We start from the raw sequence: 19187 nt of genomic DNA on the forward strand, positions 1-19187 counted from the left end.
TCTTTTGATCTCTGACTGTCCCTCTCTCGCTTTCTCTCACTCACTGTTATACACACACACAGCACTACAGACCCCGGTTCACCCTTTTCTTTCAGTTTTCTACAAAAGTGGCCATTAGTGACATTTCACTGATCTGTGTATCATACTCACCTTTTAAAGAGACTGTTTATCTAAGCGGATGAAACGCTCCAGACATTATAGTCAATACACAGTGACCTGCCTGAGGGCAGAGCACCATCACTGCAGGACTGCGTGGGCCAGAATAGATTCATTGTGTCTGTTCCCACTGATAACCACCCAACTATCTGGTCAACACATCCAACAATGAGACCCCTGGGGTGTTTTTCTTACAGCTACCACTTAGTATTTCCAACAATATTGTAGTATAGTTGTGTTATGCCCAAAAAATACCTTTTAAGTCATATTGTGAGCTTTTGTTTGTTAAAAAATGAACTGCTAACACACATACGAAAACATCACCTTTATTTGTCCTACTTGATTGATTTGTCATTTGGCAGAACAGGAATGTAATGATCATGAACACCTTTAGATGAATGAAGTCCACATTCCAGGGATGGCTGTGGCTTGTGGGTAACATCCCATTTCAGTGATGCCACCCTGTATTTGTCTGTCACTGCAGGTTATCACTTCATGCCCACGTTGTCTTTTTTTTAGCTAGCCTATAACTTTACATAACATATATCTGTTATAATATGCTCTTACTGTCTGTCATCTCTATAATAACTTAATCCCAGAGATTTAGTTTTAACAGACAACAGTATTGTGGTGATTTCATGTATAGTGCTGTATCAAGCGTATTTACCAGAATGGTAACAGACATGTCCCTCAACTGCCAAGGCATTGACACTGACTATAGCAGACATGTTTATCTGAAACATGATGTAATTTACTCTGAATGAGCTCACCGCTTGACGCAATTCATTGTGAAATTGAAGTACTCCAGCTAATGCATACTGCACAAATCTGCCATTATGTAAAAGGATGTAGGATTATCAAAATAGAGATTAATGACCAATAGCATTTCCATAATGCCTTCCTACATACAGTACATCAACATTTTATGCATAAATAGCCTCCACAATGTTTTTTTAAATTGTTCGATTTGAATCTTTATTGTTCTAGTTTTTGACAATTTCCTAGCGAACACGTGACATCATTGATCAACAAAACATATCAACGGCAGATCAATCTGCGTTACAGTGAGAAGATGTGTTTAGAAAAAAAACATTTTGACTTCATATTTTATGGTGGTTCATTCATGTACACAACAGTCTAAAAACATTAACACAGAAAGAGATTAGAACACATTACTTAAGGAATCCACACGGGGGGGGGGGGCAGTCTTTAGGGCAATCATTTCAAATGTGCACTTTGGAATATCTATTGACAAAACTACAAACAAAATGGCAATTGATATAAAACTAAGTATTTTTGATCCTGGAATGAGAGATCATAGAGATTAACATTTGACAAGGATGGAATGTCTTCCCTTCTGTTGACAATATAAAATCTCACTAGTAGAGGACAAGAAAAACATTTACATTGATCACGGAATGGTAAGCAAGAACTGCGCTGATTGATGACTGAATTATTGCTTTTGAGTATTTTTTCATCTATATGGATTGCATCGCTCTCACCATGAAGAATTGTGGCGAAAAACATGTGATTACTCCGTTTGGGGGGGGGGGGGGTCAAAGCTCCTTGCTGAACGAATCCCATGCTGATCTAATCCTCTTTGTGTGTCGTCACACGTTTCCCGCCTTTTTGTCTGGTGAATGATAACAGAAAAAATGAAATATATTAAAATATATATTTAAAATCAGAACATTCATAGAAAACATTTTAATTAGTAGTAGACATGGTGCTGACTGATAGTCTTAGATCTTTGTGAAGTGTTAGTATTACTCAAGACTATTGGGACAGATTCACAGCACATTCGACTTACTCCGTAGGGTGAATCACAATATTGTAGACATGGCCCCTGACTGAAAACTGTGAACCAAACATGCAGGAAAAACTACTTTCATCGATAAACTGGTACCCCAGGGAGAAAGGTGCTTAATCTTGTTCCTAGACAGCCCAAGTGACACTTTGATTTAACTACTAATCCTTTGATTGACTAAACATTATTGATGTCCTTTGACCCTCTTTCCCTACAATAATGAAGTGGCCCTGTTATACACAGTGACCTTTCTATTGTGTGCTGTGACATGGATACCTATGAGTAACCGTTTGGTTCAGTGGCTCTTTCCCTGACTATTTACATGTTTCATGTTACCTACTGCAGCGTTGAGTGTCCTTAAAGGGATTTCAAAGTGCTGCATCAAAGTAGGTGAACGGCTTTAAGTATCACATAACTACACTACGCTTCCACTTAAAGCTTCACCCAGCATCATATTTGTAAACCCTCAATGACAAAAACTGATGTTAATATCACCTTACCTTTTCTTGAACAGTTAGAAAAATTCTGGACAACGGTCAAAAGTGTTCCCACTATTGGCATAATGAGAACACTTTTGACCAGTGTCCAGAAAGCTCTTCTCATTTTCTAACTGTTCAGTGGCCGCTGACATAATTGTCTGTACGATGGATGCAGCAGCCTCATAGAACATCCTCTTCCGCGCTTCCTCTTGGTCACGTGGCTCAGCGTTGGCCTCCCCTGACTCAGAATGGGACCTTCCATTTTGAGAAGCCCCCCCCACCCCACCCTCAAAGCTAGTCCCTAGTTCTAATTTGACCTGTGTCATCATGTTAGCTCCATTTTGCTGGAGGTCATCATCACCATAGTCTATTTCTACTGCAAACTCACCGATTTGGGCAACTGCATTTCCTGTGCCGAGGTTCAGCATCTTCGCGTCCTTCGTGGAGTTGGTGTTTTCTTGTTTGGCCTCGTCTGTTGGTCCGTCTTTCTTCGGGGTCGTTTCATGATTGTGTATGGCGTCTTCTTCGGGCGTGCCGTTCGAGCACCCATTCTCACCGTTGATTTTCACCTCTGCCACGGGCTCTGCTGGTGCTGCGGGCTTAACTGTGTTGGCCTTCTCTGGCTCAGGACCAGACAGTGTGCTCGTTGCGGGCTCCTTTGCCTCTCCATCAGCGGCTGTGTGCTCATTGACCACCTGAACCTCTCCTTTGTCGTTGCTCTCGCCCTGGGCAGCATCTGCTTCTCCCTGCTGGCTGTCAGACGTGCCAGCTGGGGCAGCCGCGCCCTCTGTGTTCTTCGCCTCCCCGTCTTCTGCCTCCTCACCCTCTTTCGGAGCTCCGTCTCCCTGGTCCACGCTGGTGCTTTTCCCCTTTCGCATGATGAAGTTTTTCAGCGAAACGGCGCGGTTGAAGTGCGTTCGCTTGGTCTTGGCCGACTTGGCCTGCTCTTTGCCTGCCTCTTCCGTCTGCTCGGCCAGTTCAGATGCTGCAGCACCTTCCTCCTCCCCGCTGGCAGCCACCGTGTCTGCTGCCCGCTTGGACTTGGGGATCACGCGTTTCTTGAAGGAGGTCCAGATCTCATCTGCGTGTTGGTTCATTGATTTGTGTGGGGCGGCGGTGGCTCCTTTTTCCTCCTCTCCGTCTGTGTTGGTCTTCTCCTGTGTTTCGCCGTCTACCTGTGCCTTGGCTTCGTCTGTTTCAGGCGCAGCCGCTTCATCGTTCTCTGCAGCGTTTTCCTCCCCTTCCGCCTTCTCGCCCTTAGCGGCTTTGCTGATGCCTACGACTGACGGGTCTCTCTTCAGCCCCTGGAATGTCCATGACCTTTTCAGTTTCCACCGTTTCTGGCCACTGGATTCTGAAGCCTTGGAGTCCAGTGTACTTGTGTCACCAGGTGTTCCCCCAGATGCACCCTCGCTGCCCTCAGCCTCCTTAGAATCTTCTGTGCTCTTCTTGTGACTCTTCTGGGCCATAAGCTTCTTAAAGGAATGCCAGCGTTTCATGTGTTTGGTCGCTGCACTGGAGGCAGGCTTCTCTGACTCTTCTGCTGCCGGGGCATCTTCCAGTATGTCCACTGTGGCATTGAGGGCCTCAGGGTCCTCTAACCTGTCCAAGGATTTGGATCGGACCTTCACCTGGTTCTCCGGCGCTTTCTCAATGGCCTGGTCCTCTGCCGCTGCCTCTGTACCATTGGCTGCCGGCTCTTCTGTTTGGTCAGAGGCCTTTTTCTGCTCTGTGTTGCCCTCTCCATTAGCCTCCACAGCCTCAGTGCTCTGCTCCTTCTTCTTCTTCCCTCCCATGACTTTTCCCAGTCCACTCTTATTCAGAAAGGAAGAAAAAATATTCTCAGAGGCCTGTTTAGCTTTGCCATCGGCCGGCTGCTCTGGGCTCTCTGTGGTCTCTCCGGCAGGTTGTACCTCTTCGGGTGGAGACGTGACAGCCTCTGTGACAGTCTCTGAGTTTGTGGGCTCCACCTCTGTTTTGGTCTCGGTGGTGGTAGTGCCTTCTTCCTGTACAGGTGCTGCACAGGCATCTGTCGCCGCCATATCCGCAAAAAGGTGTCTGTGTCGTTATATCCCCTCTTTTTCTTCAGTAGTTCAGGTTAGTTCCTTTTGTGCTTGAATGGACTGAGTTCATTGATCACGAGCTGACACGTATGGCAGTATTCCCATTCAACTTCCCTTCGGAGAGGAGGGCCTCTGCATCATATTCCGTGGTGAGAATGGGGGCCACGAACCTGGTGGAAATGAAATGAGAAAGGATTCAATGTATAAATCAACAACACAGACAGTCCATGACTTAGTCTAGGGTACTCCAGACACCGCAGATGCAACACGCACTGCATCTCTACAACAGCAAAGCTCTGCTCAAAATGATTTAAAGCCAATGCATCCAACCACAAACCAACATAATGTAACGTGACAAATTCTACGTGAGAAGTGATGGGTATTTTGAAGAAATAAACACAGGGCATAACATGCTCCAGATAATCTCATGTTGCCACAAGGGTCTGACTCGTCACCTAGATGCTAGAGAGCATTGCTGTTTAGAAAAGTGGATCAGTGGTTTTGTTTAGTATTCAGCACCATTTGAAGGGTTTATGTCTGGGCTTTAGTATCCAGGAAAAACAAGCTGACATTCTAGATAGTAAGCTTAAACAATAACATGCAATGACAGCAGAGGCGAGTGAAAATCTAAAATCTTCAGCAAATCTCCATAATGGAAAATGACAAAGAAAAGGGCTTAGCTAATTTTAAAATGTCTATGCTTTAAGACATAAAATGTCTGCTTCCAAAGCAAAAGCCACCTTGATAATTTTTATCTGGGAAAGTGTTTATAATTGCATCATAACATCATTAAAGGTTATAGGCAAAACAGAAACTAACAAATGCACTATTTTCTCTGGCCATGATTTTCTATAGACTCGACCCCCCTTATTATAGACATCTCTTCACCCACAGACAACCCCTTTATCTCCTATCGTGTTGTGAAGCACTGCCCTTGTTTTCCAGTCTGCATTGGGTTATTTTGCAACGTAGCAATGTCATCCATGGTTAAGCTATCTTTATAGATTAATACCGATTTCACGTTCTCTCCAAATCATCCATCTGAAAATTTGAAATAAATTCTCTCGCCAATCAAAAACACCAGAGGTGCACCTTATGGTGTAGGCTAGTCATACTTTGGCATATTCGATTATTCAAACGGTCCCTGTGACTGCATGTGACGTAAAATGATTACAGCAACATACATTGTAATACAATTTTCTTGTATTTCGAGAAAGGAGCGCGATACCAATAACACATTTTAATCTGATTTCCCGGTTAGGTTACTACTGCGTTCAAATGTGCGCCTGTGGAGGGAGTGGAGACCACGCTTGCATGTCCTGCCACAAGGACAATCGCGCGCTTTAGCCTTTTTGTCCGGTTTTCAACAGAGTACTCTATTCCCCTTTGTTATGTTAAACCGGCAGTGAGAGCGAGGGGGTTTAAGATGCCCCTGCGATTGAGTTTAGCTGTGAGCTCCAATCATGCGCTGCAGAAATAGAACATCATTTTAATGAGGGAGAGACCGGGAGAAATGAAGGGTGGGCGGGTTCATCGGTGTGTCGTGAACAACAGCGCGAGCAACAATAGGGGCCTCGGCAGTTCGCATTCAAAATAAAAGTGCCCCATTGAAACTAATGCAAAATAGTGGAATCATGCCACAATTGGACAATATTTTTTGTGGGGGAATGTTGTTATATAAAGTCAATAAAGGACAATTATTAGTTTAACCCCCCCACCCCAAAAAATATATATCTTGAAATTGCACTGCACAGCCTACTTATCAATGGTGTAAAGTACTTAGGTAAAAAGAAAACTGAGGTACTACTTAGTGGCAGAATTTAACTTTTTGGGCGACCTGACCGAATTCACATAGAAATGTGAGTTATAGATCTATCATTCGACTTGAAGGCAAGTTTGAGAAGCGGTAGATTTGTTCTATGTGTGCTATTTCTATGCTTCCCGTTTTCAAGTTTTGTTTTTGCATATTTTACTTTCGGTTTTGTACACCAGCTTCAAATGGCTCAAACAAAAATGTTTTTTTGTTATGGAAAAAGTATTTCACAGATGGTACACTGATTCTTTACATTTTGTCACGTAAACTCAAATTAGGTGAACCGTTAAGAGTTTTAGCAACCAGGAAATGGCAGAGCGATTTCTTTATAGTGACACTTTAAGTAGGGAAAGAGGGATACCTAGTCAGTTGTACAACTAAATGCATTCAACTGAAATGTGTCTTCCGCATTTAACCCAACCCCTCTGAATCAGAGAGGTGCAGGGGCTGCCTTAAATCGGCATCCACGAAGCTTGGGGGACAGTGGGTTAACTGCCCTGTTCAGGAGCAGAACAGAATGTTTTTTTTTTTTACCTTACCAGCTCGGGGATTCGATGCAGCAACCTTTCGGTTACTGGCCCAACACTCCTACCCTCCAGGCCACCTGCCGCCCCATGTAGGTGTTGAGATCTTTGTACTTTACTATTTACTAGGGATGCACCGATATTACATTTTTGGCCGATACCGATATAGTTCTTTTGGCAAGTAGCTCACAGATGTGCATTTTAACTAGAGGGCGACCGATTAATCGGAATGGCTGATTAATTAGGGCCGATTTCAAGTTTTCATAACAATCGGTAATCGGCATTTTGGGACACCGATTATATTGGACTCCACGAGGAGACTGCGTGGCAGGCTGACTACTTTTACGCGAGTGCAGCAAGAGCCAAGGTAAGTTGCCAGCTAGCATTAAACTTATCTTATAAAAAACAATCAATCTTAACATAATCACTAGTTAACTACACATGGTTGATGATATTACTAGTTTATCAGCTTGTCCTGCGTTGCATATAATCGACGCGGTACCTGTTGATTTATCCTCGAATCAAAGCCTACTTCGCCAAACGGGTGATGATTTAACAAGCGCATTCGCGAAAAAAGCACTGTCGTTGCACCAATGTGTACCTACCCATAAACATCAATGCCTTTCTTAAAATCAATACACATGTATATATTTTTAAACCTGCATATTTAGTTAATATTGCCTGCTAACATGAATTTCTTTTAACTAGGGAAATTGTGTCACTTCTCTTGCGTTCTGTGCAAGCAGAGTCAGGGTATATGCAGCAGTTTGGGCCGCCTGGCTCGTTGCGAACTGTGTGAAGACCATTTCTTCCTAACCAAGACCGCAATTAATTTGCCGGAATTGTACATAATTATGACATAACGTTGAAGATGGTACAATGTAACAGCAATATGTAGACTTCGGGATGCCACCCGTTAGATAAAATACGGAACGCTTCCGTATTTCACTGAAAGAATAAACGTTTTGTTTTCGAAATGATAGCTTCCGGATTTTACCATATTAATGACCTAAGGCTCGTATTTCTGTGTGTTATATTATAATTAGGTCTATGATTTGATATTTGATAGAACAGTCTGACTGAGTGGTGGTAGGCAGCAGTAGGCTTACAAGCATTCATTCAAACAGCACTTTCCTGCATTAACCAGCAGCTCTTCACTGTACTTCAAGCATTGCGCTGTTTATGACTTCAAGCCTATCAACTCCCGAGATTAGGCTGGCAATACTATAGTGCCTATAAGAACATCCAATAGTCAAAGGTATATGAAATACAAATGGTATAGAGAGAAATAGTCCTATAATTCCTATAATAACTACAACCTAGAACTTCTTACCTGGGAATATTGAAGACTCATGTTAAAAGGAACCACCAGCTTTCATATGTTCTCATGTTCTGAGCAAGGAACTTAAACGTTAGCTTTTTTACATGGCAAATATCGCACTTTTACTTTCTTCTCCAACACTTTGTTTTTGCATTATTTAAACCAAATTGAACATGTTTCATTATTTATGACTAGATTTTATTGATGTATTAAGTTAAAATAAAAGCGTTCATTCAGTATTGTTGTAATTGTCATTATTACAAATATATAGATATAAATATCGGCCGATTAATTGGTATCGGCTTTTTTTGGTCCTCCAATAAATCGGTATCGTTTTTGAAAAATCATAATCGTCGACCTCTAATTTCAACAATACTGTGTAACTCCGGTAGGACAACATCTGAAAAATAGTGACTACTTGGTAGTGTGTACTGGGGCTAGAGGTGCTCGACCAGTCGGCGAAAGCCAACATCATCCCCGACGGAGAACAGTTGATTGTCAAGGGCAATGAAAATCCATCATCTTGACAATGGATTTCGCCTTTGAGTTGTCCCGCTTAATTTTTTTACTCTTTCAAATGACTGCTCGACTTGAACTTGTTTAGTTGTTGGAAGTGCGCGCCTAGTAATTTTCTGCTTTTGTTCTGTGTAGCGCTGTATTATTCGTGGCGTCATTACGTCATCTACCTACGTTATATAGGTATGCACGTCAGCATTGACATCGGTTTTGCACATCGGTGTTAAACTAGACAATTGGCCAATGTCGATGTTAGCATTTTTAGCGAATATCGGCCCGATTCCGATATGCTCACCGATATATCGTGCATCCCTACTATTTACTTTTAGTCCACTATATTCCTAAAGAAAACATGTACTTTGTACTCCCATGTATTTTCCCTGACACCAAATACTATGTTTGTAAATGATGTCTGAGTGTTGGAGTGTGCCCTTGTATGTCCGTAAATAAAATAAAAAACAAGCCATTTGTGCCGGATGGTTTGCTTAATATACTGAACAAAAATATAAACGCAACATGTAAAGTGTTGGTCCCATGTTCCATGAGCTGAAATAAGATAGAATACATTTTCCATACGCACAAAAAGCTTATTTCTCTCACATTTTGGGAACAAATTTGTTTACATCCCTGTTAGTGAGCATTTCTCATTTGCCAAGATAATCTATCCACCTGACAGGTGTGGTATATCAAGTAGCTGATTAATAAACAGCATGATAATTACACAACTGCAGCTTGTGCTGGGGGACAATAAAAGGCCACTCTAAAATGTGAAGTTTTGTCACACAACACAATGCCACAAGTTGAGGGAGCGTGCAATTGGCATGCTGACTGCAGTAATGTCCTCAAGAGCTGTTGCCAGATACTTTAATGTGCATTCCTCTACCAAAGGTTGTGTTTGAGGATTATAGCAGTACGCCCAACCGGCCTCACAACAGCAGACCAAGTGTAACCATGCCAGCCCAGGACCTCCACATACGGCTTCTTCATCTGCTGGATCGTCTGAGATCAGCCACCCGGACAGCTGATGAAACTGTGGGTTTGCACAACCGAAGAATTTCTGCACGATCTGTCAGAAACCGTCTCAGGGAAGCTCAATGGGCTGACTTCAATGGGCAAATCTCACCTTTGGAGAAGTGCGCTCTTCACGGATTAATCCCATGTTCAACTGTACTGGGCAGATGGCAGACAGCGTGTATGCATTCGTGTGGATGAGCGGTTTGCTGATGTCAACATTTTGAACAGAGTGACCCATGGTGGCGGTGGGGTTATGGTATGGGCAGGCATAATCTAAGGACAACGAACACAATTGCATTTTATCGATGGCAATTTGAATGCACAGAGATACCTTGACGAGATCATTGTCATGCCATTCATCCGCCTCCATCACCTCATGTTTCAGCATGATAATGCACGGCCCCATGTCACAAGGATCCATACACAATTCCTGGAAGCTGAAAATGTCCCAGTCTTCCATGGCCTGCATACTCACCAGACATATCACCCATTGAGCATGTTTGGGATGCTCTGGATCAACGTGTACGACAGCGTGTTCCAGTTCCCGCCAATATCCATCGACTTTGCACAGCCAAATGTGTCACACTGCATGAAGCAAATGGGGGTCACACAATAATTTTTATCCACACCCCCTACCTTTTTTAAGGCATCGTCCAACAGATGCATATCTGTATTCCCAGTCATGTGAAATCCTTACGATAAGGCCTAATGAATTTATTTAAATTGACTGACTTGCATAATCAATGCAAAAAAAGCTAAAAGTAACCCAAGCATAAACAATGCAAAAAAGCTAAATGTAACCCAAGGCTACTCATTAAGTACAAAACTAAGAAACAAAACAAGCAACCCTGCTCCTAAATCCATGGCACAGCCCCGTAACTCAGTAAAACACTTGAAATCGTTGCATGTTGCGTTTACATTTTTGTTCAGGATATAAGGAATTTTACTCAAGTATGACAATTTTGTAGTTTTTCCACCATTGATACTTATATATGCACTGCACAACCTATGGATTCTGCACCCATGAAATTGGGGATCGGCCTACCCAGTGACACACACAGAACACAACTCTGTAGAGTTTACACAAATATTAGCGTCTTGCTCTTATTGCAGGACTTTGACTGGGGAAAATCACCTCCCAGTGTCTATTGTGCGTATTGAAACTCATATTGCACTCTACAGCCTAACCCAGCGTTTCCCAAACTCAGTAACCCAAAAGGTGCACCTCTTGGTTTTGGCCCTAACACTAGACAGCTGATTCAAATGATCAAAGCTTCATGATTAGTTGAATCAGCTGTGTAGTGCTACGGCAAAAACCAAAACGTGCACCCATTGAGATCCTGAGGACCGAGTTTGGGAAACCCTGGCCTAACCTATGGATTGTGCACCCATAAAATGTATCAGCCTACTCAGTGACACCCACAGAACAGAAATCTGTAGAGTTTACACACATATTAGCATCTTAGTCTATTATGCGCAATACAAGCCAAGTTGAGAGATGATTTTCCACAGTCAAAGTCCCGCAATAAGAGCTAAGATGATAATATTTGTGTAAAATCTACAGATTTATGTTCTGTGGGTGTCACTGGGTATGCTGATACCCCATTTCATGGGTGCACAATCCATAGATTAAGCTGTACAGGGCATAATAGTTGTATGTAGTCCATTTGTGGCAGGATTCCACTATTTGTATACATTTCAATTAGGGGACTTTTATTTTGAAAGAAAACCGCCGACTCCACTGTTGTTGCTCACGCTAATGTTTTTCACGACACACTGGTGAAAAAGCCAATGCATATGCTTGAGACAGCAGGTGCCCGTGCTTTTCAAACGCTCATTTGCATTGCTAATGCAACAAAGCCACAAGCCCAGTTTTGTGTAGGCTAGCCTAAAATAAACGTCTACCGAATTTTTTTAACTTATGTTTTCCTCTTGAAATGTTTGGGCTATAGCCTATGTAAGGGAATTCAACCCGTTAATTTAACCACAACAACAGACATGATTTCCAAGTTGTAGCCAAGACGCATTCCGAACAATAGATGGCCTGGCCTATTGACAAAGCTGTCCCGCGTTATAACGCGTAAATGCATCATAATTGGCCAAAGTCATGCCGAGGGAAAAAAATGCTTTGTAGCCATCTTTTCGATGAATGAGGCAATATTACATTCATATAATCCTGGAATCAACACATGCGTGATTAGTAATATGAAATCCTCACTGATAAAAACAACAGCGCCACATTCCCAACAAATCCAGCGCTTGTCTATTGTGAAGCTCATAGACTAGGCTACACATTCTCGAAACCTCTACACATTCTCTTATGTTTTCCCTCTCGTGAGAGATCCCATTTGTAAAATGGAATTGAGGTCCTACTTGGCCCCGTTTAAATTCACACTTGAATGCCTTTAAATTATAACGTGGCAGTCTGGCGAATGAGAGTGGAAATTGATTTAATGAGGAGCCTCAGGTTCTCAGGCACCAAAGTACGTTTTGGAGCGCACAATTGTCTTCCCAAACAAGTGGCTATCGAACCAAAGCAATGCCAGAAAATGACAAACATTTCATTTTATGTAGGCTATCCAGAGTTGAGATGCACCGAGCGCGCACGTATCAACCACCAACAGCCTGTTCATAGTCCCTCAACGTTGAGATCATCCAACAAAAACCAAACTGTGCTGCCCATCCAAGAGCTTCATCATCAATAGCCATATTGTATGACTATAAAAGGTTAATTAAACGGTAAATGGAAATCGCATAAATTAATCATCATATGCATTTAATAGCTTATTTAACAAACAGGCTAGGCTACAAGAAAAAAAAACGAATAATCTCTGCAAACCTTGTTTCGTGTGGCTAAATCCGTTTCTGTGTGCTGGAGAAAGGTAATAAACTGATCCAGACGGGAAAAGACACACACTAAATCCCTGCTCGCATCCTCATCCTTGAAGCAGCCAACCCAGTGTGGAGAATTGCGCGGGGACGTGAGGGTCGCGTTGGTATTAACAGACGCGCAGCTGCGGCTCCGCAAATACAGACCATCTAACTCACCCGTTGCCCTTAGCAACCACGGAGATCACCCACCCCACCCCCACTACTAAGCGGGTTAATTTTAGTAATTTAACCTTTATTTAACTAGGCAAGAGGGTTAGAGTACGGTTCGGATTTGTTTCCCTCAGTAATTTGCCCAGTTAGAGCGAAGAGCCACGTGCATTTGATATGCTGTAAAATTGTGCGATTTAAAGCGCAAAATCACGTAATCTTGGGACAGGTTATCCTCCCATGTGCTCCCATTCCCATAATTTTGGTGTGCAGCCAACCGTTGCTTTGTATCGTCATCTTGAACTCATGTGACTTGGGAACAATGGCCCTTCAAGCACATGAAGCACAATTGACACCTAGAGTGGATGAAATGTCAATTTATTTAATCAATCACAATGTCCACCACCAATGAAACACACAGAGTAAAAGCCCTTTTATTACATGTTTTTTCTTTTTCTGGAAACCATCTCTTCACCACACTATGTATCAGCCTTCGCCTCACCAATCAGCATTGTTCAGCCATGTTGGAGAACCAAGTGGCCATTTGCTTGCCATACAGTGAGACTGCAAAACAGAAGACAAATTAAGGTGTATGGAGAGAAATAGCCAATCACAAAAATTCCATCAGTGGGCCTGGGGCACCCGAGCAGAGGGAGGATTCAGTGGAACATTGTGCCGTGTGCTCAGGCAGTCTGTACGGATGCCATCATATCTGTCTGTGCCTATCCGTTTTAATATTGGACAACATTTGTCCCCTGGATAGAGTAAATTGTGCGCTGCACTGGAAAAGCATTGCTGCGTGATTCATATTTTATAAGACAGTACATCTGCAAGGACTTGGTCTCTTTCGTTCCCTGAGCCTTCATTTCCTTGTGGAGGATGCCAGCGTGTCTATCTGTGCAGGCTAGGCTACACTGCTGGCTTTGAGTCAGCAAGGCATCCATTTAATGGTTAAGGGTACAGGAGGGCATGGTGCAGCCGAGCCAGCCCCGTGTCATGCATGGCTCCATGTGAAATCCTCTCCTTATATGGGATGTTGCATGGTGCATCAAAGGGTTTAAGAAAGGTGCAGACATTAACTGAAGAGGGAATATAGAATGTTACCAAAGTTTGGCTCAATAAATTATTTGGTGGGCATGGCTTGGTAGGGTGGCACCTCTGTTACAGTAGGTGGAGTTTCTACCATCTATGCTTCCTCAACAACAACACACAGTGGGCTCTCCCCAGTAACCCACAGTTAGCTGTTCTTTTGGGGGTGGTCATTTATCTCCTGAGTGGGGTGTTTGTCTTTTGTGTGGGATCACCCACTAGAACTGCTGGCTCTCCTATGCCTCTGACCAGCTTAGGCAGGTTGGAGCCAACGTGCCTGAAATATTTCATCATTCCTTCTCCTCCATCACTGGCTGATCCAATCAGAGAATACATTATTTTCAGCCGCTATCCGAGTGAGCAAATCCCAATGTCATTTGGATGTCGCAGACAGGCAGAGGGAAAGCTGTCTGTGCCTGGAGAGGCTCTCGCCGCCTCTGGTGACGTGTGTGTAGGGTAATGACATATTTTCCATTCAAGGGCTTGATCATAAATAACACCCATTCAGATGCACCACTACATTTCAGTCATTTAGCAGACACTCTTATCCAGAGTGATTTACAGGAGTAATTAGGGTTAAGTGCCTCACTCAAGGGCACACCGACAGATTTTTCACCTAGTCAGCTCAGGGATTCGAACCATCAACCTTTCGGTTACTGGCCCAAAGCTCTTAACCGCTAAGCTACCTGTCACCATAACAGTCAGTACAAATTAAGTTCCAACCTACAAGGGATGGGAGCTTTGAACAGTGTCAAAAAGCAATGGCTTTAGTTTTTGGAATTCTGTATTGGATGTCTGTCTGCTCTCAGACCCAGACATCTCACAGCCAGCAGAGTCCCTACAGGGACTGAAACATAAAAACAAATGTCCCCCAAGCGGAGGGATTTCAGTGTGAACACATTTAAGTGAAGCCTCACTAACGCCTGGCGACAGCGTGTGCATGTGTGTCAGGCTCACACTACCTGTCAACTCCATTTCCCACTCTCTTGTCCAGGGCGACAAGGTCTTATTTTCAGAAGCCGGTTTCTGCAGCCTGATGACCAGCACGTGCTCCGACACCCAGCCGTAAACACACTGGCTCGGAGGCGCTGGCAGCCAATCGAATTGTATCTGCAGCCCCTTCATTTACTGCAAATAGATTTACAATAAGCCGACATCACTGTCTATAAATGTATGGTGTTAGAAGGATTAAGCCTTCCATTTAACCAATGTGGACTGCAGAAACAATGACGAACAATAGGAAGACCATGGAGGAGGAGTCAGGGTTAAAAAGAGGAGGGGGGGGGGGGTACTTTTCAATGCATGCCTCGGTCCGGCCCCAAGTATTTCTCATAAGACATCCATTCAGACGAATTAAAACAGAGTGGAGGCGATAGGGAGGGGGAATTTATCTGGGCTAACAGTCATTGTCAACTGAAATAGCCTAGGAACTGGAATGAAAGAGGGCTCAAAATCGTATCCATCTTAGGAGAGAGCAAGGCAGTGCAAAGATATGTGTTTTCATCTGGCCGATTTGAGACATCCATTAGCATTTAGACCGAAAATGTTTGGGTTTTGATGTGCGCAGTCCTCCACTCTCTTTTTGGGTCCATTTAGGTAATGGCACTTTCCACAGTACATTAATCTGTGTAATTAGGTTTGAGCCACACTCTCCTCTGAAACAGATCGTGACGGGCCAGGGTACCTCTTTTTTTGTTGCAGTTTCTGCCCTGGAGGAAAATAGGTGGAATGCATTATTCTTTTTTATTATCTGAATTCAGTGCTCATCGAGAGCAGGGAGGAAGCAATGGAGTACATGACTGTTTGACAATGTTGACTCTGATGGACCCGCTGATGTACTGTGATTCACTGATGAGGCAAATATGGAACACACCTCTGGTTATCTATCCAAATGAGGGAGGTGGTTTGCTTCCTGTGTGTTGTCAGACCATCCCAATCAAGCTTCCCATAACCAAACAAACCAATGATTGGTTAAACCAGACTATCATCCCATACCTAAACCAACTGCCACTTCAGAGTTCATCCGCACCAAAATGGATGCCATGACTGTGTCTTCACACGTCCATCCACCACCACCTGTAGGTGTCTTATGGGCACGTCTCCCCTCATCTGTGTTCACAATGCATTTAGATACTTAATTTGGATGTCCAGGGAACGGTCCACACACACAGCACAGAAAGCTGACCTTTCTAGATGTGCCGACTGGTTAATGTGTCGCTCACAGCGGAGGCCACGTTGATGCCACTGCTCATGCATGGGAGACTTTGGCGTTGCAGCTGTCGTAGCCACCCAATACTACAACAATCCTGTCCTGAAGTGATGCCTTCCCAGGGATTTCTCTATAATCTCTTTATGTGTGCACAACCTGTCAATCTCAATCATGGCTGTTGTTGTGCCAGCCTCCCGCTGAGGGTTGGACGGGAGGGGTGTGATATGGGGCCCTGGCCAATGGTGATCCATTCTGTCGATTAGCTGCATGCTCTCTCATTATCATCTCCCCCTACCAGTGCTAGGCTGAGGGCAGAGATACGATGGGGACCAACCATGGATTTAGCCATTGTGACATTGGGTAAGGGACCTGTCACAGAATACCTATGGAACACCAGAGCTACACAACTGTGAAACACCATTTCGTTAGTCAATCCCTCTGCAAACCCTAGTGCATGTGAAAAACCTCTTTCCACAGGTGGGGAACATGTAAACCCTGTGCCCTAAATCTCAGGAGGTCAACATGTGTGTATTCCTCCAACACCTGACATTTTCATTAGCTTAGTTGTAACCAGTAGTGTAAAGTACTTAAATAAAAATACTTTAAAGTATCTATACTTTCCTATTTATATTTTTGACAACTTTTACTTCAATACATTCCTAAAGAAAATGTACTTTTTACTCCATACATTTTCCCTGACACCCAAAAGTACTTGTTACATTTTGAATGCTTTGCAGGACAGAAAATGGTCCAATTCTCACACTTACCAAGAGAACATCACTGGTCATCCATACTGCCTCCGATCTGGCGGACTCACTAAACACAAATGCTTTGTTTGTAAATTATCCACAAATTATTATCAATCCACAGAAGTATATATTTTTAAACCTGCATATTTAGCTAAAAGAAATCCAGGTTAGCAGGCAATATTAACCAGGTGAAATTGTGTCATTTCTCTTGCGTTCATTGCACGCAGAGTCAGTGTATATGCAACAGTTTGGGCCGCCTAATTTGCCAGAATTTTACGTAATTATGACATAACATTGAAGGTTGTGCAATATAACAGGAATATTTAGATTTATGGATGCCACCCGTTAGATAAAATACGGAACGGTTCCGTATTTCACTGAAAGAATAAATGTCTTGTTTTCGAGATGATAGTTTCCTGATTCGACCATATTAATGACCTAAGGCTCGTATCTGTGTGTTATTATGTTATAACTAAGTCTATGATTTGATAGGGCAGTCTGACTGAGCGGTGGTAGGCAGCAGCAGGCTCGTAAGCATTCATTCAAACAGCACTTTCCTGCGTTTTGCCAGCAGCTCTTCGTTGTGCTTCAAGCATTGCACTGTTTATGACTTCAAGCCTATCAACTCCCGAGATTAGGCTGGTGTAACCGATGTGAAATGGCTAGCTAGTTAGCGGGGTGTGCGCTAAAAGCATTTCAAACGTCACTCGCTCTGAGACTTGGAGTGGTTGTTCCCCTTGCTCTGCATGGGTAACGCTGCTTCGAGGGTGGCGGTTGTTGATGTGTTCCTGGTTCGAGCCCAGGTAGGAGCGAGGAGAGGGACGGAAGCTATACTGTTACACTGGCAATACTAAAGTGCCTATAAGAACATCCAATAGTCAAAGGTTAATGAAATACAAATGGTAGAGAAATAGTGCTATAATTCCTATAATAACTACAACCTAAAACTTCTTACCTGGGAATATTGAAGACTCATGTTAAAAGGAACCACCAGCTTTCATATGTTCTCATGTTCTGAGCAAGGAACTTAAACGTCAACTTTCTTACATGGCACATATTGCACTTTTACTTTCTTCTCCAACACTTTGTTTTTGCATTATTTAAACCAAATTGAACATGTTTCATTATTTATTTGAGGCTAAATTGATTTTATTGATGTATTATATTAAGTTAAAATAAGTGTTCATTCAGTATTGTTGTAATTGTCATTATCACAAAAAAAATAATAATAAAATTGGCCAGATTAATCGGTATCGGCCTTTTTGGTCCTCCAATAATCGGTATCGGCGTTGAAAAATCATAATCGGTCGACCTCTAATCCTGACAACTAGCCAAGTGAGCCAGCACGACACCTGCTTCGGCATGACACTCACTCCCCTCCATATTATTATTATCATTTTTTTTTTTTTACATGTACACGTACTCTTTATATGACAAATACGCAACATTTAAATATGTGATATGAGAAAGTTATGATACTTTTATAGCTGACAATTTAATCAGACATAAAATTCAAGGCAAAGGATGGAGTAAAGTAAAGGATTACAACTCAGGAAGCCCAAGGGCTTGTGCAGTTTGGTTTGTGATTCAATTAACTTGTTTTTCTTATTTACAGTGCTAACACCTCCTTGTTAGAGCTCTGTTGGAATTTTGGCCAGCTTATTCAAGAGAGCAGTAAGAGATCAGCTTCACAATAACATACATTTTTTGCTTCTCTTAAGTAGAGGTAAGATACTGTATAACTTGTGATTTATAGTGGGAACACTTCAGGTAAGGCCCCTATTGAGCGCAGAGACTTGTAGTACTGTCTATCTATGCACTTTCTTTCTGCAAGGTCAGTTGCTCCTTCTGGAGTCCAAACTTCAATAGTTAGCCTGATCATAGCAGTCCTTCTCAGGAGCCATCTCAAAACTCAGTTGGCGATGGTAACTGACGTTACTCAGACTAGCTCATTATATATATATATATATATATATATATATATACATACATACAGTATATCACAAAAGTGAGTACACCCCTCACATTTTTGTAAATATTTGAGTATATCTTTTCATATGACAACACTGAAGAAATGGCACTTTGCTACAATGTAAAGTAGTGAGTGTACAGCTTGTATAACAGTGTAAATTTGCTGTCCCCTCAAAATAACTCAACACAGCCATTAATGTCTAAACCGCTGGCAACAAAAGTGAGTACACCCCTAAGTGAAAATGTCCAAATTGGGCCCAAAGTGTCAATATTTTGTGTGGCCACCATCATTTTCCAGCACTGCCTTAACCCTCTTGGGCATGGAGTTCACCAGAGCTTCACAGGTTGCCACTGGAGTCCTCTTCCACTCCTCCATGACGACATCACGGAGCTGGTGGATGTTAGAGACCTTGCACTCCTCCACCTTCCGTTTGAGG

The 19187-nt window shown here is 42.8% G+C and overlaps 1 protein-coding gene across 1 annotated transcript; it reads right to left on the bottom strand.

The window, feature by feature from the left end:
* Nucleotides 1-1062: 1062 nt before the first annotated feature.
* si:ch211-137a8.4 (A-kinase anchor protein 12) lies at nt 1063-12639 on the bottom strand. Its single transcript, XM_038961535.1, has 3 exons — nt 12533-12639; nt 2831-4675; nt 1063-1789 (listed from the first exon to the last, which is right to left on the bottom strand). Exons 2-3 carry the CDS (start codon nt 4482-4484, stop codon nt 1767-1769), a joined length of 1677 nt encoding a protein of 558 aa, XP_038817463.1. The 5' UTR covers nt 4485-4675; nt 12533-12639; the 3' UTR covers nt 1063-1766.
* Between the last annotated feature and the right edge of the window lie 6548 nt (nt 12640-19187).

This window comes from Salvelinus namaycush, chromosome 23, assembly GCF_016432855.1.
Source record: "Salvelinus namaycush isolate Seneca chromosome 23, SaNama_1.0, whole genome shotgun sequence".
Classification (NCBI taxonomy): Eukaryota; Metazoa; Chordata; class Actinopteri; order Salmoniformes; family Salmonidae; genus Salvelinus; species Salvelinus namaycush.

Bases quoted from the DNA above. Each gene is read 5' to 3' on its own strand.
- si:ch211-137a8.4 (XM_038961535.1), bottom strand. From the start codon at position 4,484: ATGGCGGCGACAGATGCCTGTGCAGCACCTGTACAGGAAGAAGGCACT. The intron at 1,790-2,830 runs GTGAGTTTGCAG...ATCATTCACCAG, and splicing joins AAATGCAGTTGCCCAAATCG to ACAAAAAGGCGGGAAACGTG.